This window comes from Falco biarmicus, chromosome 1 (assembly GCF_023638135.1).
Source record: "Falco biarmicus isolate bFalBia1 chromosome 1, bFalBia1.pri, whole genome shotgun sequence".
Taxonomy (NCBI): Eukaryota; Metazoa; Chordata; class Aves; order Falconiformes; family Falconidae; genus Falco; species Falco biarmicus.
The window spans coordinates 106,824,339-106,841,113 of NC_079288.1; the positions used below are offsets into that span (position 1 = coordinate 106,824,339).

Consider the following 16,775-nt stretch of genomic DNA (forward strand, 5'->3'; position numbering starts at 1 on the left):
AAAACAAAAACCTGTGTAAGCAGGTACTAACCCCTACTTGCACCCCAGTCAAACTAAACAAACATTGAATCAGCTCAAACTGTAGCCCCTTCCTTGCATTTACCAGTACTGTTATGGGTTGGGTCGCTTCCTCACAGGCTCCCCATCCTCTTTAGTGCTCTCTGTCCCTGCAGGCCACTGTCAGGTCAGGACACATGCTGGCATACTCAGAGTCTATATCAAGTCCCAGACACTGTCAGCTTGCTATGTGCTGTGCTGTTCCAGTTCAGGTCAGGCTTTGAGACAAGATAACAAGTGAGAGTGATACACAGAGCTGTTAGGAGGCTACATGTTCTGACAAAAATGATGCTGCTCAGACCCTCCTTTGGATGCAGCATCTTTCATCCCCAGTTAGAGAGAAGGAAGAAGGCTCCAAACAGCTGTAGGTGCTGCCGGCTGCTAACCAGGCATGGCTTTGTATTCACTGTGGCTAACAAAGCCGCAGCTACAGTGCAGGGGCCCAGCAGCTAGAAATACTAATGCACCTCTTTTCCTTGCAGGGACTGCACAGGTGCTGGGTACAGTTTGGACTAGTATCACTTGGTAGCTGCAGATGTAAGCTGCAGTGCTTATCTCAGAGTAAGTGATATTTTCTGCTATTTTAATAAATGGAAAGGTAAAGGCCTCCCATAATAAGAAAAAGTATAGAAGTTCAGGCTCTGGAGCTGTGGGCATTCAAACCTGCTCAGGAGTTCTGTTCAAAGAATTTTCTGTTAGTATCATCTGCACCTTTCCACAGATACTCGGTCTTCTTTGAGTGGCCTGCCTCCTGCTGGAAGCAGTTTTAGGAGGCTTCCCAGCAAAGGCTGCCTTATTTTCCTGACAAAACAGTTTCTACAGCACAGAAACATGTGAGTTTCAGGAGCAGCAGCTAGTAGCTCCCTCTCTGTCCTCTATCCTTCTTTCCTTCCAACTGGTGGATGTGGATTCTTTTTAGAAAAGTTTACTGTGTAAGAGGGAAAATATGGAGTAATTGCCTTGTTCCTCTCACTGGAAGATTTTTACAAGTTAGGCTATCTGTTCCTCAACTTTCTTCTTACCTCAGTGCCTGTAAAATACTTGCTATAGTCCCAATGAACAGGCTTTCACTCTAGTGCTTTACTGGTTTAAAAAAAATAAGAAATCATTATGTTTTGTTTCACATTATATCTGACTAAGTCTTTCCTTAGAGAGTTTTTGACCAGGATGAAAAACACTTCAATGAATTCCCTCATGCACTGCTTTTCTGTTTGATGAAAGAAATAAATGGGATGGGAAATGTTAAATTTGGCTAAATTTCCTATGCTCAGCATGTCACACATCACCTTTTGCAGGAAGAATTCTGAATTCTTTAAAACTCTTAAACAAAACTTTTTATCAATGCACTACATGGACACCATTCTTTTCCTGGATAGCAAAGCGTTAGTTTTAGAATCCAGAATATAACCCAGAGATCTAACACCAAGTGCACTGAGCACAGCAATTACCACTAGGTTGTAAAAATGACAACAAAATGCATTAATCAAACAAACATGCCATTAATCATAAATACTAAATAATATCTTCAACGGAATAATGAACCTTATGTAACACTTAACAAAAAATTAAGGTACTAGTTTTCAATTTGATTTTTATTCTCATTTTAAATCTGCATCTATTAGAGGCTACAGTAAGTAGTTCTGGTTTTAGATATGTGCAGTTCTTTCTTAGGCACCATACCTCATACAGCTGCAAACAAACAGCATCTATGAATCCAACCTGCATGCTGGGAATTTTATTTTTCTTTTCTCTGTTCATTAGATCCTGCAGAGAAGAAGTAAACAAACTCTGTGTTTAAATGCATTAAATAGAAAACCCAACCAAAGCCAAAGAGACAGGCTGGAATTAAAAAGCAGCACCTTAAAAGGCACAGCAAGCTCAGCACAGCGGGGTATCAGTATATGTGAAGGGCAATGCAGGTAATTCAACTGCGTGAACTTGCCTTAGGAGATTGTCCTTGGACTGAGAGGCCAAATAGCTAGAAGAACACACAAGCTTACTCGGTTTGGATAGGTTGCAAATAGGTACCAATTTAGGAATATATTTCCTAGACAATTTAGTAACACTGATTTAGAAGAAATAATGCTATCTGTTCTGGCTCAGAGATAATGACACACTGGTGGTATTTGGGAGCCACAGAAGAAAACTGACTAGTAGGAAGACAGGGAAGGAGTTGGTCAGTGGGAGAACCCTGGCTTTTGAATGGAGCGTGAAGTGCTGTTTGTAAAAGTCGTATTGAAAGAGGTGATTCTGCATGATTCTGTCACTTACTGTTGGTTCTATGTTGAGTTCCTTCCGTTCTTTATCTCCTTGATCAAAGAACTCGGTAGCTACAAGCTCAGCAATCTGTAAGAGATTTCACACATTGAGAGCTGTAAAACCGTTTCCTCTCTCTCCTAAGGATATATCAAATTGGGACTTCCCATAATGAGACTCTCCAGCTCAACAGCAAGCTTTTCGAATTCTAATTGTGCGCACATCTGCGCACAAACAGAACACCTGCATGTGCTGGTATTTACTCTGACAAAGCAAAGTGAAAAAAATGGCACATAGGCATCTTACCGCTGATAATGGCTGGAATGATCAACGCATAGAAAAAGATCAGCCAACACTAGTGTGTTGTATCAACTGACTGCTTTGTAGTCAACACAGAAATGTTGGAAAGAACTGAGATTCCTGATTTACCTTCAGATTGCTGCTGACATGGTGTCATAGCTAAATGCATGCATTTTGCTATAAAGACACAAAAACATCTTACAGCACTTTGAAGGACTGCTACCTAATCTCTGCATTCCACCACTGCCTTTGCGATAAGGACTGACTGGAGGAAGCAGAACTGTTAGGTGGAGTTTGTATTTAGTAAATCTTAAAAGTAAGCATATACCCGCTGCTGAACTGGCCATGGTTTGGTTATGGCTGACAAATCACAAGCAGTCATCAGCATTGCTCTGTCGAAAAAAACAGAAAGAAATCTATGAGTGACTGTATTATGAAATGTATGTAGCCACCAAGTCAAGTGATTACTAAAACAATATAAAATTTCAAGGAACATCAAAGTCAGAAAAACAAGTGAAACTAAAGCAAAGTTACAAAGTTATCCAAGGTTCGATGGTGTAGTAGACTTTCACCTGTGTGAAACGAGCACACAGAAATGAGCAAATCTGGACTGGTTCATTTGGTGGATTCACATCAAATGAACTCTTTATTTAGAGATACTAGACAGACATTTGTTTATTCTGACATTAGCAGTAACTGCCATCTTTACTGACAATATGAAGGCCAAGGACTGAAACAAGAACAGACACAGAACAGGACTAAATTAAAGGCACTGAATTTGAAATACGGAATCCTTCCTTTCTGAGACAGCCTATGTAAGACTATTTTTCTGTAGCTGCGCATTACAGTATGTCTCTATTAATCTTATTTTTAATTCACTGCCGCTAAGGAATCCACTTCAAAACAAACTGCCTGCCCTGAATCTTTACTTACTGGTTTCAGCAATTCAATATTTAAGTATGAAGTATCAAGAGAAAATGAACATGGCACCTAGACAGAAACCCTGCACTCTTTAGGAAAAACAGAAATGCTCATGTGACTCCACACGCTTCCTAACAAAGTTTAGCACACAGGTTGCAGACTTAGTACTTCCAGCCCAGGGAGTCATTCAGTGACCTATGTACCAGTGCCGGTTTGCCCAGGCCTGCAGCACACAGATCTCCTAGTCTTAATGAAATCCACAGCAACATGGAAAGGAAAAGTGGGTACCTGGTAACATTAGCTGACTTATTAATCATTCTGCTTTTACTTACAAAAATAGCTCCTTCTGGGTGGGATCTTCCCAATTAAATTGCTTCTTCCTTAGAAGTTCAAAAAATTCTCCTCTCCTCCTTTAAAAGAAGTTAAAACAAAAGATTTTGCAGCGTGCTGACACAATCCAAACGTCCAGCAATGATGATCCAGCCAAACTTGCTTCTGACTTACTTTATGTATAACGCTAGGTCTGTGGCAAGAATGGCCTGTTTTATCATTTTCAGTGTGGCCTTGTATTCTTCGATGGAAAGGCTGCTGAGAATCTGATTGCCCTTTACAAAAAAACAAAACCAGTGTTACTAGTGAAATGGGCAACAGCACACCAGTTTGCTAAAATGTCTCTTAGGTACTAAATCATTATGAGTTGCTTGCTGACATCTGATGTCATTCTTTTGCCCTGCTTCCTTTTGCAAATTTCCCAATTTAAAAACTAAACTGCCAGTCTTCTTGAGTAATGGCAGAAAGCGGCACAGCAACATCATCATAATCGACTGTTACAAAATGGAACTACAAGCAGAGCAACATCAAAGCCTTTAAGTGCATTCCATTAATCAAAATTACACTTGCCACAAGCCGTATCATAGCAGTTCTCTTTCCTCTTTCCCCCTCCCTGAAGCAGAGGAACTCTAATAGATTCCAGCACCTGCCTATACACCTTGTGTAAATGAAAATACTTTCGTTTTATGAAGCAACAAAAATAACCAGCTATGACATAGAAATATAAGCTCAGCAACCCACTGTTAAACCAGAGTACTTTGGAGCTGGTGAAATGGCAACCTGCCTCCACCTTTTTTCCATATTTTTCCGTCTGATTTGGAAAGAATCATTACAGTACAAAGGGTGCCAGAAGTACCATACCTGCGATATGAAATGAGCAGTGAACACATACTGCTTTGAAATGATCGTGCAGGCAGAGTAACTGGTCTTAGAACTAGTTAATAATATAAAACGAGAAGAATGTAGTTTTATTTGCATATTTACTTAACTTAGGTTTGGCTTCACTTTGGAATGTCAACATTAGCAGTGTTTGGTTTGGTCTCATCAGGGCTGCTTTGTGTATGTATAGGCCGGAATGTTTTTTGAAACTGAGAGCAAGGACTTGGGTTTGTTCGGTGGATCATAAGAGGTCATGAAAATGGCAACAAAGCTCTTTGTTTCCTTTGGTCCAAGGAAACAGGTACTCAAAAGGATATTAACAAGGCTTCCCTTATTAGCAACGCTTGGAAAGGTTTGGTGGCACTCAGCAACGGCACTGTGATTTCAAAACTGCTGCGTTTGCTTTCGTTACCCAAAAAGGAATAAAGATCAGTTAGGAATGTATAAGGGTGGGAATCTATCCAGAAGCTAAAAATAAAAAGTAAAATAGAGAATAGTTTCCTTCAGCATACACAAAACTGTGGCACTCACCGGACTGTTCAGGATCATAAGGCATTGATCAAAATGATGATGCTCCATGATTGAGTGGCAATACAGTTGAGCCAGTGGATGTTCACTTCTGAGGAGTAAAAAGACCCATTAGATGGAGAAATTAAATTAAGCATGATACTAATCCAGAAATAACTTCTCTTTTAAAATCCTCTTCTCATTATCAGTTTAACCCCACCCACCCATGCTTGTTCTTAACCAGTTCCTTCGCCCCTTCTGTGTAACTGGCCAGACAAAATGAATACATTTGGAAGGATGCTGGGAGAGTACAGATAAAAAAAGACAGTACTGTTACTTTGTCAGACCACTGACAACGCTAGTTTTCTGTCTTCTGTTACCTGCAGAGACCAGCTGCATGCAAGGATTGAGAATGTAATACAAGGTTTTATAAAAAGTGAAAGTTCTTGTAGGAAAAGGAAAGGCAAGAAGAAGGGATCATTCACAAGCAAAATGTAAACGGCAGGTTTGGGTTTTGTAACATTTTAAGCAGCTGCCTGGCATATTTAGTCAGCTCAACTACTGAGCTTGCAAGTGACAATGCAGACCTAACTGGAAGCCCGCTGATACCAATGGAAAAAGTCCTGCTGACCAGGGCCCAAAACGTTGCTGGAGTAATTTCCCAGTGTTAGTAGCTGTACTGGTACTTCATTCATCCCCACTCTTTTCATGACCAAACTACTGCAGTATTGTTACCTATCCTTTGCCCAGGGTAAAATCCAAAAGGGAAACAAGATGTTGGTTGTACTTCAGGCAGTGAAAAACCACATGAAACCAATGGGGCAGACACAGAATTTAAAGCCACCTTAGTGTAAAAGTCAGAATTTACTGTTGGGGTAGCTTTAGACAAAATACAGAAACTCCTCCCTTCTGATGATTTCTAATTTCCCACTGTTTCTCATTGCATGAAACAGTTCTTAGCTTTTGCTACTGTATCTCCATTTTCAGCCCCTGGTCCCACGTTGTCATCTCTTCAACTAAACTGGGATTCTTCTAGAAGTCTGTTTTGCTGCTAATCCTGAAACAGTCACTCTAATTCTGATCTGACCTACAAATGTGTAATCGTGCAAGAAATTCTTTTTTAGCATATAGTTCCATGGGACTTTTTATATGATTAAGAATCATTCACATGAACTAGCAGTTGCAGGACTGGGTCCCTACGTAAGGAGTGCACCCAAATAAAAGTCATGAGAGGAGACTCTGGGGATTTAGGAAGCACAAAAATGTGGAGAGAAAGATGGAAAGACAAACAAAAATGCGGAAAGGGAGATTAAAGGATGCAAGCCCCTGAGGATTATGGGCTGGCTGCCCAGCACCTCCTCTGAGACCACTGCAAAAGCAGTATAGAGAAATACACTGGCGTGTTTCTGTAAGGAAACAAACTGTAGGATGGTGCCAACACATGCTGGGTGAAATTCCCATTGAGTTAAGTGGGATGCATACTGTGTCCCCTAAAGTTCATCCTGACTGAAGAGAGAAATATGTGAGAAATATCTTAGGTTATCTTCCCAAGTACTACACCAAACTAGAGCTTGCTCAGGACTTGCAGACCCTGGCTGGCTGGGAAGACACAAGTGCTGGAAATAAACTCAGGTCCTATGTCTGTAGTCCACAGCATTTCTATTAAGCCACCACACCAGGCCAAAGGACGCCATTGCTTTCTGAACACAGTGGTTTGGGTAGGCAGTTTTCATACTCTTTGCTTGCCCTACTTTACGTGTGGGTTTGGAAGAAAAAGAAAATGAAACCCCTGTGTATCTACCAAAAGACCTTTAGGCAGTTCCTTTCCTGTAATTTCTCCTACCAGGACCTTTTTAATTTTTGAAACCCTGCTGCTTAAGGAAAGAATCATAAAAGTATTCACTCCCCCTGCTTCCAAGGAAGAAACAAAAGGCATCTGTTCCTGGAAAAATAACTTTTCATTTAGATTGCAAAGAGGGGTTTAAGAACAAAATTCATTGAACTTTCTATTGAAAAAGAATTATTAAGCTGTAACCATCTCTGCTTTACAACATGTGTGAATGTTAGATTTTGCTGTCTATGACACTTTCCCAGGACATTTCTGAGAGGAGATGACGCATCTCCAGATGTCTTCCAGGAAATTTATTTTTAAATAAATAAAGCAAAAAATAGCTAACTGGTTCCAATCACTGCAAGGCTACAGTTACTGCTGGAATCCCCCATTAGGGAACTAGAAAAAGGTTACTCTTTCAGTTTTGTGTGGGTTTTTTTGTTGGGTTTTTTTTTGCTTTACACATCAATCTTAGCATAATTCTGAACATATATCTGAAAGGCAGGAATTCTGCTTCAGCTTAATTATTTCCTGCCTTTCAGTATTCTCTGTCTCAGACAATCTTTTCTTCCCCTAGTATCTTACTTTACACACAGTGAGAACAGCAGACTACTTCTTCCAAAGGTAGCTTCAAAACCACTCTCCAGCTCTGTCAGAAAAAGGAACAAGTATACGTTTCTCTGTATCTGGTCAGATCAGGACACACTGCTGTATCACAGTAATCACATTATACCATGTTTTAAGTAAAGCTATTTATTTAATTGAGGAATCATATACTGTTATTTGAAGTGAATACTAAATTCACCAAAAACCACATTTGGGCAGATCTGAAACAATTAATGAATTCTAAAAAAACCAAGTATTTTTAGTTAAAAAATAAAACATGGAGAAGATTTTAAAAGAGTTCAGGTGGTTCATTTTGATAACTTCAAAGAGAAAGAAATTGTTTAGCAAAAATATTTTGTTTCAAGGTTTTAAACATATTTTGACTTTGTAAAGGTTTTTTCTGTAACTCCAGAATTGATCAAAGTTAAAAGAGTACAGATAACCCAAAATCAATGCCTAACAGTCATACATTTTTAATGTGAATTTAAATATGTATCTTGTTCAAATCAACTTAGATTTCTGGAAAAACATGGCTAAATCATGAGTAAAACAATCAGAGTTCAGAGTGGCAGGGAGACACCTTTGTAACAGAAGGCTGCAGATCTCAGCTCTGTGCTTGCCCAGACTAGACGGGGAACAACAGTTTGAAAAGCTGCACGTTTCCTACACGCTGTCCCTTACAAGCTGGAACCTTTTGCTGTCACTGTATGGAAAACAGGGGATGAGACTTGCAGAACAGGAGCAGAAAGATGCTGCCCCTGCTCAGTCTACAAAGAGTTCACTTCATCTGTCATCACAGTTAGTCAACAATTGAGGTGCACCTTTGCTTTGGACTCTTGATTGTTCCTGGCTGATCTTACACTTACTGCTTTGTAAAAACCTGCTCCTTTGCGTGGCCTCACAGCATCAAATCAATTAGGTTGTACTTAATTATAGCTCTGTGACTTCGGTATTCATTTGTTTTTAACTTCTCTCAGACTTACTTACCTTTGTATATAAGAGTTGTTCACTCCCCTGTGATCCAAATCATGGCTTAGAGTTGCTATCAGCAAAGCCAGTGTTTCCAAGTCAGTTAGTCTGCTCTGTAGACAGTAAAACAAGAAGTGAGTTAGCTTTGTGATGGGGATTTGTTTTGCACAATGTGTTTTATATCTGCTGTCTTGTCTTTACCCACATAGCAGATACAGTTCTGGCCCATGAAGGACAAGGACATAAAATGCTGAGAATAAGGGTTATCTCTGAAGACATGGTGTGCAGTAATAATCATTCTCCACAGACCTCAATGCAGTTTTCAGAGGGAACATCATCTAGCCCTCTCTACTGATGAGAAAACCGATACGGAAGAGGAAGCGACTTGCGTCATGTCACCTGGCAGCGAAGAGAGAGAATGAGGAATCTTTTTTAAAATCTGGCCCCATGAATTTTAGCTCAGCCCCTCTGTTACCTCAAGGGAGTCAGGCTACGTACCCTAAGGAGGTCTAAAAATTCATTGTAACAAACGTCCTTGGAATAACCAGAAGAGAAAAATGTCATGTTTTTCGTTGATTGCTGGGCAAATAAACTGAAGAAGTTTAAAGCCCATGGAAAATTAAAGTAACCAATATCTGACTACCGTTATTGAAGTGTTTATTCTAGAGCTCCAACAAGGATTAGCAGAGAGGTTACAGTTTCTCTTCTGTGACTATTTCAAATCTTTAATATTGTTCAATAGAATCAGATAGAAAATTCATGCAAGTCTGTCCAGTGAGAAACAGAAGCTGGAAAACGCTACAGTATTCATGCAGCATTGTGTAATGGCACAAGGATAGCAGGCACAGCAGTCTGGACAGGAATTTGAAGAACCTAGTGACAGCGCTGCCACTCTACCCTCCGTACAATCAAATCCAAATTTTCTTTAAGAAGTTACAATTTCTGTAGACTTGCATCTGCTTTTTAGACAACGAAACCCGTCCTTAGCCTAGTCAAAAGACAAATCAGTTTGGAAATGACTGATTTACTGTTTCTGCTGGGAAGATGTCTCCCCTGATGCTTGCTTTTCCCTTCAAACTAGAGAAAACCGAGATTTACGTTCAATGCTGTTCTGACTCCAGAATCTAGGACATGAAAATCAGTGTGGAGTTCCTAACTGTGTAGTTATGAATAAAACAATTTTGGAAATTGCAGTGAAGACTGACAGGATTCCAAAAATAGCAAGCAAGCTATCAGGATCATCAGAGATTGCGAGACTGCACACAGAGCAGACGTGTCCATTTCAGTACAGAATGAATGTGAAAGCCCTTTGCCTTTGTCTCTTCCAGCGCCTTTTGTCTATCTTTTTTTTTTTTCTTGACTGAGACAAAGTTTGTAGAGGAAGGGAATGTCTCTTCATTATCATTATTGGGTTTTGGTCTACAAATAGCATTTATTTATTCTCTCAGAAGTGCTTACTGTAAAATAGTACAAACCAGCTAATAACAATTCTCTGTAATCAAACTGAAGAAACACGTTAATTTAAAATGAACAGAAACATTTTGGTTTCTTCAAGAATATAAAACCAAACCCTAAAAAGGTATTTCGCAAAAATTACTAATCAATACCTTTCTTATTTGGGGGATCATCTAGCCCTCCAGTATTTGCAATAAATAATTATTATGATTTAGTAAAAATTATTATGTCTCTTAAGTGGAAGGTTGAAACATTGTTCAAAAGCACCGAAATGAGCGTTCAAATCTTTTATTTCCCGAAAATGTTCTGTTGTTTGTCTGAAGCTGTACTCAGCTCTGTGTTCAAACTGAAAACATTTCCTGGTAAATGTTATAAGGAAGCATCCTGAAACAGGGTTGTTCCTTTTCTTCTCCACCTTTTCGACTTGCTTGTGTCATAAGCATTAACTTTATAAAAAGGCATGATCATTTATGTGCCTTATTTGAGATACTGCCATTGGGAACACCCACCTGATCACTTCCAGAGGATTTAACTGAAACTGGGGACATAACAACACGACAACAATTTCACAAAGCAAGCCCTTAAAGCCAGAAGTCTTCAGCAGAAATATTCGGATTTTACTAGGAGTACCACAGAATGATGAACATCCTACTGACACGACAATCAGAACAATGCATTATAGACTTTGTTTAGCCAGAAAATTCTTAATGAAGAAACAAACAGCAAAATGTACCTGAAGTTTACCAGATTTTAAAGCAGCAAACATGCACTGCGCTGTATTAAAGGCATGTCTCCAATTGTGATAAGCAACATTTTTCCGGTAATTTTTCTTTACACTTAAAATCCATCTGCAGAGAACCTTTAAGAAACAGCATCATAAAGTTAACGGTAAATGTATTAGAAATCTATTATTTTTATGAAAACAAATATTTCTCTAATCCCACTTGAAAACTGTCTCTCACAGAAAAAATATCTCCTTTTAACTCAAGTAACTTCAAATATAACATACTTGTAACTATGAACATAGGTAAGAATAGGCTTACAGTTACTCATGGAGTATGCAGTAGTTGTGGGTTTGGGTTTTTATTACTAAGGGCCTGATGTTAGTGTCAGGTGCCCTGCTGTTAACTCAGAAACTGAATTATGCTGAGATAACTGGGAGAAAAAAAATCCTTGTTTTTAACAACATACTTGATCGAGAAAATTTATTTTTTTAATTACAGATTTCTCTTAAGACCTGTTTTAATAATGAACATGCAGCTTTTCTCTCATAGCAGCTTGTCAAAAGACAAGCAGAATTGGACTTTGGAAAGCCAGTGAGTATGAAGAAAGACAGCGATTACTGTATTGCTGGGTAGTATTGTTTTATGCAGGAAGAAAGTATATCCTGGAAGTTTTACACAACAGTGCTACAAGTTGTGGGTTATACTTCAATTCTAATGAAGTAAAAGATATGAAAGTCAGATAGTAATTTGATGTATACTAGAACAGGTCCCTTGGTTTAAATTGTTGCAGCATACTGCTCTATGTTAAATGCTGCCTGAGCATCTAGGCTTTGGTTCATTCAAGAAAATGTTTAGTGTTCTTAGTGAAGGATGTTGTACTGACAGAAATGAAAATACCATATCATTCACCCACATAACAATTCCACACAGATAAAGGCAGCAGTATTCTCTGCCTTTCCACTGTTAAAAAAGGAAGGCTAGGCTACTGCCAGTTTTGTAGGATGGAAAGCTGAAAGCATAGCTTCAAAGCTGTCAACATGCTCTTGCTTCTAGTGACGTGTCATCATTATGCATCTATTGTTGTGTTATTTTGGTTTTGCAAATCCATTACAATTGCTCCACTAGGAACTAGGAGCCCACTCATTACTGGGCTACCTGACTCCCTCTCTTCTGATGGGACATAACCCTTAAGGAAGTACAAGTTCTTGGCCTTATGACAAAGGTGAAACTAAGGACTGGGATATTCAAGAGATCAAACTAGGTAATACAGTACTTCTTTCAGCCCTGAAACACTGCTAATCTAAATTGGTCTATAAACTGGTGATCTAGGAAATGAGAACCTGTTTTCTTTTACCTATTTGCTTGCCTATGAAGCCCTCTGAATTAATTTTGCAGTTTGATACTGAGCTTTGGAAGTTTTGTTGAAAAATACATAAAGCAGAAATAAAGTATTTAAAACCGAAGGTTTTTACAAACAGAAATTGTGTGAATTGACTGGAATAGGCCTAAAAGATGATCTAGTCAACCTCTAGGACCACCAGGAGTAAAATAAGAATACCTGTCTAGATCACCTCTGACAGATGCATATCTACAACTAGATCTACTGGTAGAGACCTTCAGGGAAGTTTCCACAGCCCGCCTAAGTAATCTGTTCCACTCTTTACTATCTCCGTAACTACAAAGTTCCCCTAATCTCTAATCTTTTGTGGGGGAAAGACTAAACTAATTACTTTTACTACCTTATATGGACATAGACAACAATATTATGGTCCTCTTTATAACAGACTTTCACTTAACTGAAAAGCTGCTATCATCTACCTCCTTGATGTTCTGTTTTCTGGAGAAAACAAGATTAATTCATTCAAACTTTGCTCAGTCTCCTAAATTGTTATTTTTTTTAAATTCATTTGTATCTTTGTGTGTCGCTTCAGATATAAGCTACAATATAATTACTCCATGGGCCTTAAATACCACTGTCAGTAAGGAATGAAATTTGCCCCTTTTTGCTACTAAGGCACATTACTGACTTTTACACAGTTTCTGACACTAGTAGCTGTGACCTGGTTTTCTCTGTTACCACAAACTATTCTTTTGTTTACCATTTTTAATTTATGCACTTGACTGTTAGTAAAATATTAGTAAAACCTTCAGCAGAACCAAACTTGGGACAAACCCCAGTACTGCCCACTTTATATGCCTTCCTAGTTCGCTAACTACTCTTCAATACAGATTTCCAATCATATTTACGGTAGGCTCATTTCACTGTTCTCCCAATTTTCTAATAATTAAGTTGTCTTTTTATGTGAAGCAGCATTTGACAGCATTCATACCTCATGTTTCATCTGGAAATTTTGCACCAGGTTGAGGTCTGTGAACATCCGAATTGTACACAGCGTTGTTTCATAATCTGATAGCTCAAAATCACTGAAGTTGAAGTCAGTTAGGTTGAGAGATTGTGCAGATGGTACCACGGCAGCCTAGAGAAGAATAGAAGAACACAACTTAGCACTAGGAAGGAGAAAGCTAATATGAATACCTGCTTTTTCAACAGAGAAGTAGTGAGATACTAAATTGTGCCTTCACGTTGTACTGAAATCTGATGATTACTTCTTATTTATCTGTCGTTAGCCTTTCTTGTTTAACGTTACCTTATTTGCTTAGGTTTAACTCACTTTTCCATAGGTAAGAGAATCAGGAAGGGACTACCTGGCCAGTCGGTTACCTAAATCACCTAAAGCAAATTGTAACCAAGAGTATGTATGAAATTGGGAGACTGAGGAAATAAGGCAGAGGAGTTGTATGTTTGCTTTTGTGGACAGGCAGACATCAAAATCTGTAACTGTTGACAATCTTCTAAAAATCGTAAGGGAAGAGATGTCAGTAGAACAGAATTCCTAACAGAATCCACATTCAGTGCTGAAGTAGAACATCTACAGCCAGAGTTTTCTCAGGGCTAGAAACCTAAAAAAATCAGGGTTCACCTGTGATCAGTAACCTTTAAAAACTTTGGACAATGTTTTTGGTGTAATAGAGTACAATCACAAACTTTCAACGTGAAATTTGAAATTATCAAGTAGACAAAACCCCCAACTCTATACTTTTAAAATCTGTAACTTTTATTATCAGTAATATCTCCATTCATTGCATGTATTACAACTCTATGTATCACAAATCTACTTTTTCTAGTTATAAAATTCAGAGTATAGGTATTGGTTGCCCTTCAAAATACAGATGTTAAGGTTGTAACAAAATAAACGGAGCAAGCCTTACGCTATGGAACAAAAATTAGTAGGAGTTTTTTCAGTAAAACAGAAGGTTCAGTTCTCAGTGCTACTTCTTTACAGTTGTTTCACCTCATATATACGAGTGTGCTTAAAATAAAATCAGGTAAAACTGAAATGGTGAAGGAAATTAAGAAATCCATGTGTATGTCTTCCTCTTTGTAATTCTAGGGGAAAACGTTTGCCCAGCATGGGGAACATGGGGAATTGTGTCCTAGAAGACTGACACTGAAAAGGAAGCATGTGTCATGATCTACAGTACTATTACATGTAGCACGCAGATCAGCTCTCCTCATAACTGCCTACCAGTCTCTGTTCCGTGTAAGTTTGCTTTTATCTTTCCTGTCTGTCAGAATTGGAAAATCATGGAAAAATCACAAAAATAGCATTTACACAGGAAAAAAAATCCAGCATTCTTACACATTTTTGTACCATTAATTTTGTGTTCCTCGGTTTGGATTCATGTGGTATTTCACCTATGAGCATATGAAGGAACCACCAGGTCTGTATGTTCAGTGGAAAATAATGCAACCATTCAGGAACTCTAATGACATCCTTTGAAAAACTGCAACTTTCTGGTATTTTATGAGGAAAGGGATGGAAGGACACCGTAGGAGTTCAACTGAACACCTCATGCCTGTGTTCTGACTTTGTTTATAATTTATCTTTCCCTTCCTTGATCTCTTGCCTTTGACATCCACAACAATAAGTTTCATTTCAGCTGAGGCATAAAAAAGTGCACTCTGTAGCTATTCAAGTGTTATTTAAGTGGATTAGATATTTCCTGTTTTACTTACGAAAGCCAGCAGAGCTATGTGCCCCCCATTTTGCAGCATGAAAGTTCATCAGCTATTTTAATTTCAAGTTATTCAGTTATGGTCAGCTTCTGTAAGCACTGACCAAACTATAACCTCTCGCTCCATTTCTTCACCTCAGGAATACTATAAAGAGCATGAAATAGTCAAGAAGAAAATGTGCTAACTCACTCCTCTCTTTGCATAACGGTCAGTTTTTAATTACTATTGCTCACTATAGGCATTGTATTCATAGTAATTACTAGTGAATAATTAATTAGTGACTCCGTTATCTGGTTAAGTATAGAAAATAATTTTGAAAACTTGTCTTCTATTGTGATTGAAAAACCTATAGGTAAAGCTTATAACTTCATTCCATACACCATGGCACTACCTTCAATGAAAGCCTCAAGCACAAGAACAGTGTATTCTCACATGCAGGGGGCCAGGTGAGCATGGTGAAAGGCCAGCATGGATGAACAGGGAATTCCTGAGTGAGCTCAAATGAAAAAATGAAGTACACAGAAGGAGGAATGGGGATGGACTACCTGAAGACTACAGAGACGTTACCAAAATGTGCAGGGATAAAGATGGGAAAACCAGAGCTCAGCTTGACTTGGAACTAATGAGGGGTGGGAAGGGCCACAAAAATGATTTCTATAAATATACTGGCAGCAAAAGGAAGGCTAAGGAAAATGTGGGACCACTGTGGAAACTGAGTGGCAACTATAAACAGTTTTGCTTTGTTTCGTCTGCTTTGTATGATGAAACACAGGTTGCAGACAGTATCCAGGCTCAAAGGAGGTAACTAATGCAATATGACGTTCCGTAGCATGTGGAAATGACGATGAAAGTGAAAAATTTGACTACAGCCCATTACACAAGGCAGATAATCAATGAATAGAATAGAATATAGTACGGAGTAGAATAGTTCCAGTTGGAAGGGACTCGCAACGATCATCTAGTCCAACTGCCTGATGAAGCATCTATTTTCTGTGCTGTCAGATTATTTAGAAGCAAAACAAAGCAAATCACAAAAAGGTACATCCAGTAACATGATTTTAATCTGTTTTGGCTGGCTTCATACAATGATATGAGCAGAAACTAGAAATTAATAAAAATCTGAAGCCAAGTAAATTGCCATTCATCAGCTGATCCTCAGTAGTGGAACAAAAGTTATAATATGACATGTGTTAGCTTTAGCCACCACAGAGGGTCCAGTTTATAGACACTGACTTGCTACACCACTGCAATTTAGGCACCTGGATTGCATCTCCACACATAACATTACAAGCCTGGAATCAACTATGAGTAACGTCAGCTGTCACTTCAGGCAAGGTGGTTATCTTAGTTAGCTGTTCCACATGCTGATTTCAAAACTGAAGTCTTTCTGTGATGTGTTAATGGAAAGATAGTCAACACAAAGGTATCCCAGTAACGTGGTAAGGGTTATTCTTAATTAGGGGAAAATACTAGCACAACTACCTCAGGTAAGTTTTTGGAAAGTCTTTGTCAGCACACTGAAAAAGAAAAAAAACCTTCCCTACCCCCTGCTAACAGTTTAAGTTAGATTGCAAGGAAAACATCGTCTGCAAAACAAAGGAACTGCCACTTTTAAATATATCCCTGAATCAGTACTTAAAATAATCACTTGCTCTAAAATGCTTTCTAGAATCACCTGTCTCTCCCACAACTAAGATAAGCTAAGTAAGTTAGCTTTCTCAGTTTGGGTAGCAGGTACACCCTTTGTCACTATTTGTCGAGCACTTAGGTTAAGACTAGGAACAGGAGTGCTGATGTCTTTAACATGAACAACTTGATCTTGCAACTCACTTGGCCCTGTGTCTTTTCAAGTACTGCTGCC

General features: G+C 38.7%; 1 protein-coding gene and 1 long non-coding RNA gene across 6 annotated transcripts in view; one reads left to right on the plus strand and one right to left on the minus strand.

The window, feature by feature from the left end:
- The window catches only part of PDE5A (phosphodiesterase 5A), a 139,691-nt gene that overhangs the window by 3,786 nt on the left and 119,130 nt on the right, over nt 1-16,775 (minus strand). For all 5 annotated transcript variants that reach the window (XM_056357634.1, XM_056357625.1, XM_056357621.1 and 2 more), the window contains 9 exons: nt 13,167-13,313; nt 10,845-10,970; nt 8,675-8,769; nt 5,275-5,362; nt 4,039-4,139; nt 3,867-3,944; nt 2,942-3,005; nt 2,329-2,403; nt 1,738-1,821 (listed from right to left, as the gene is read on the minus strand). In XM_056357634.1, the coding sequence (XP_056213609.1) occupies nt 1,738-1,821; nt 2,329-2,403; nt 2,942-3,005; nt 3,867-3,944; nt 4,039-4,139; nt 5,275-5,362; nt 8,675-8,769; nt 10,845-10,970; nt 13,167-13,313 (858 nt within the window). The remainder of the gene's footprint in view (nt 1-1,737; nt 1,822-2,328; nt 2,404-2,941; nt 3,006-3,866; nt 3,945-4,038; nt 4,140-5,274; nt 5,363-8,674; nt 8,770-10,844; nt 10,971-13,166; nt 13,314-16,775) is intronic.
- LOC130157737 (uncharacterized) lies at nt 11,281-15,078 on the plus strand. The gene is made up of 2 exons (XR_008825004.1): nt 11,281-11,427; nt 14,289-15,078. It is a non-coding gene; the product is annotated as an uncharacterized LOC130157737 (long non-coding RNA).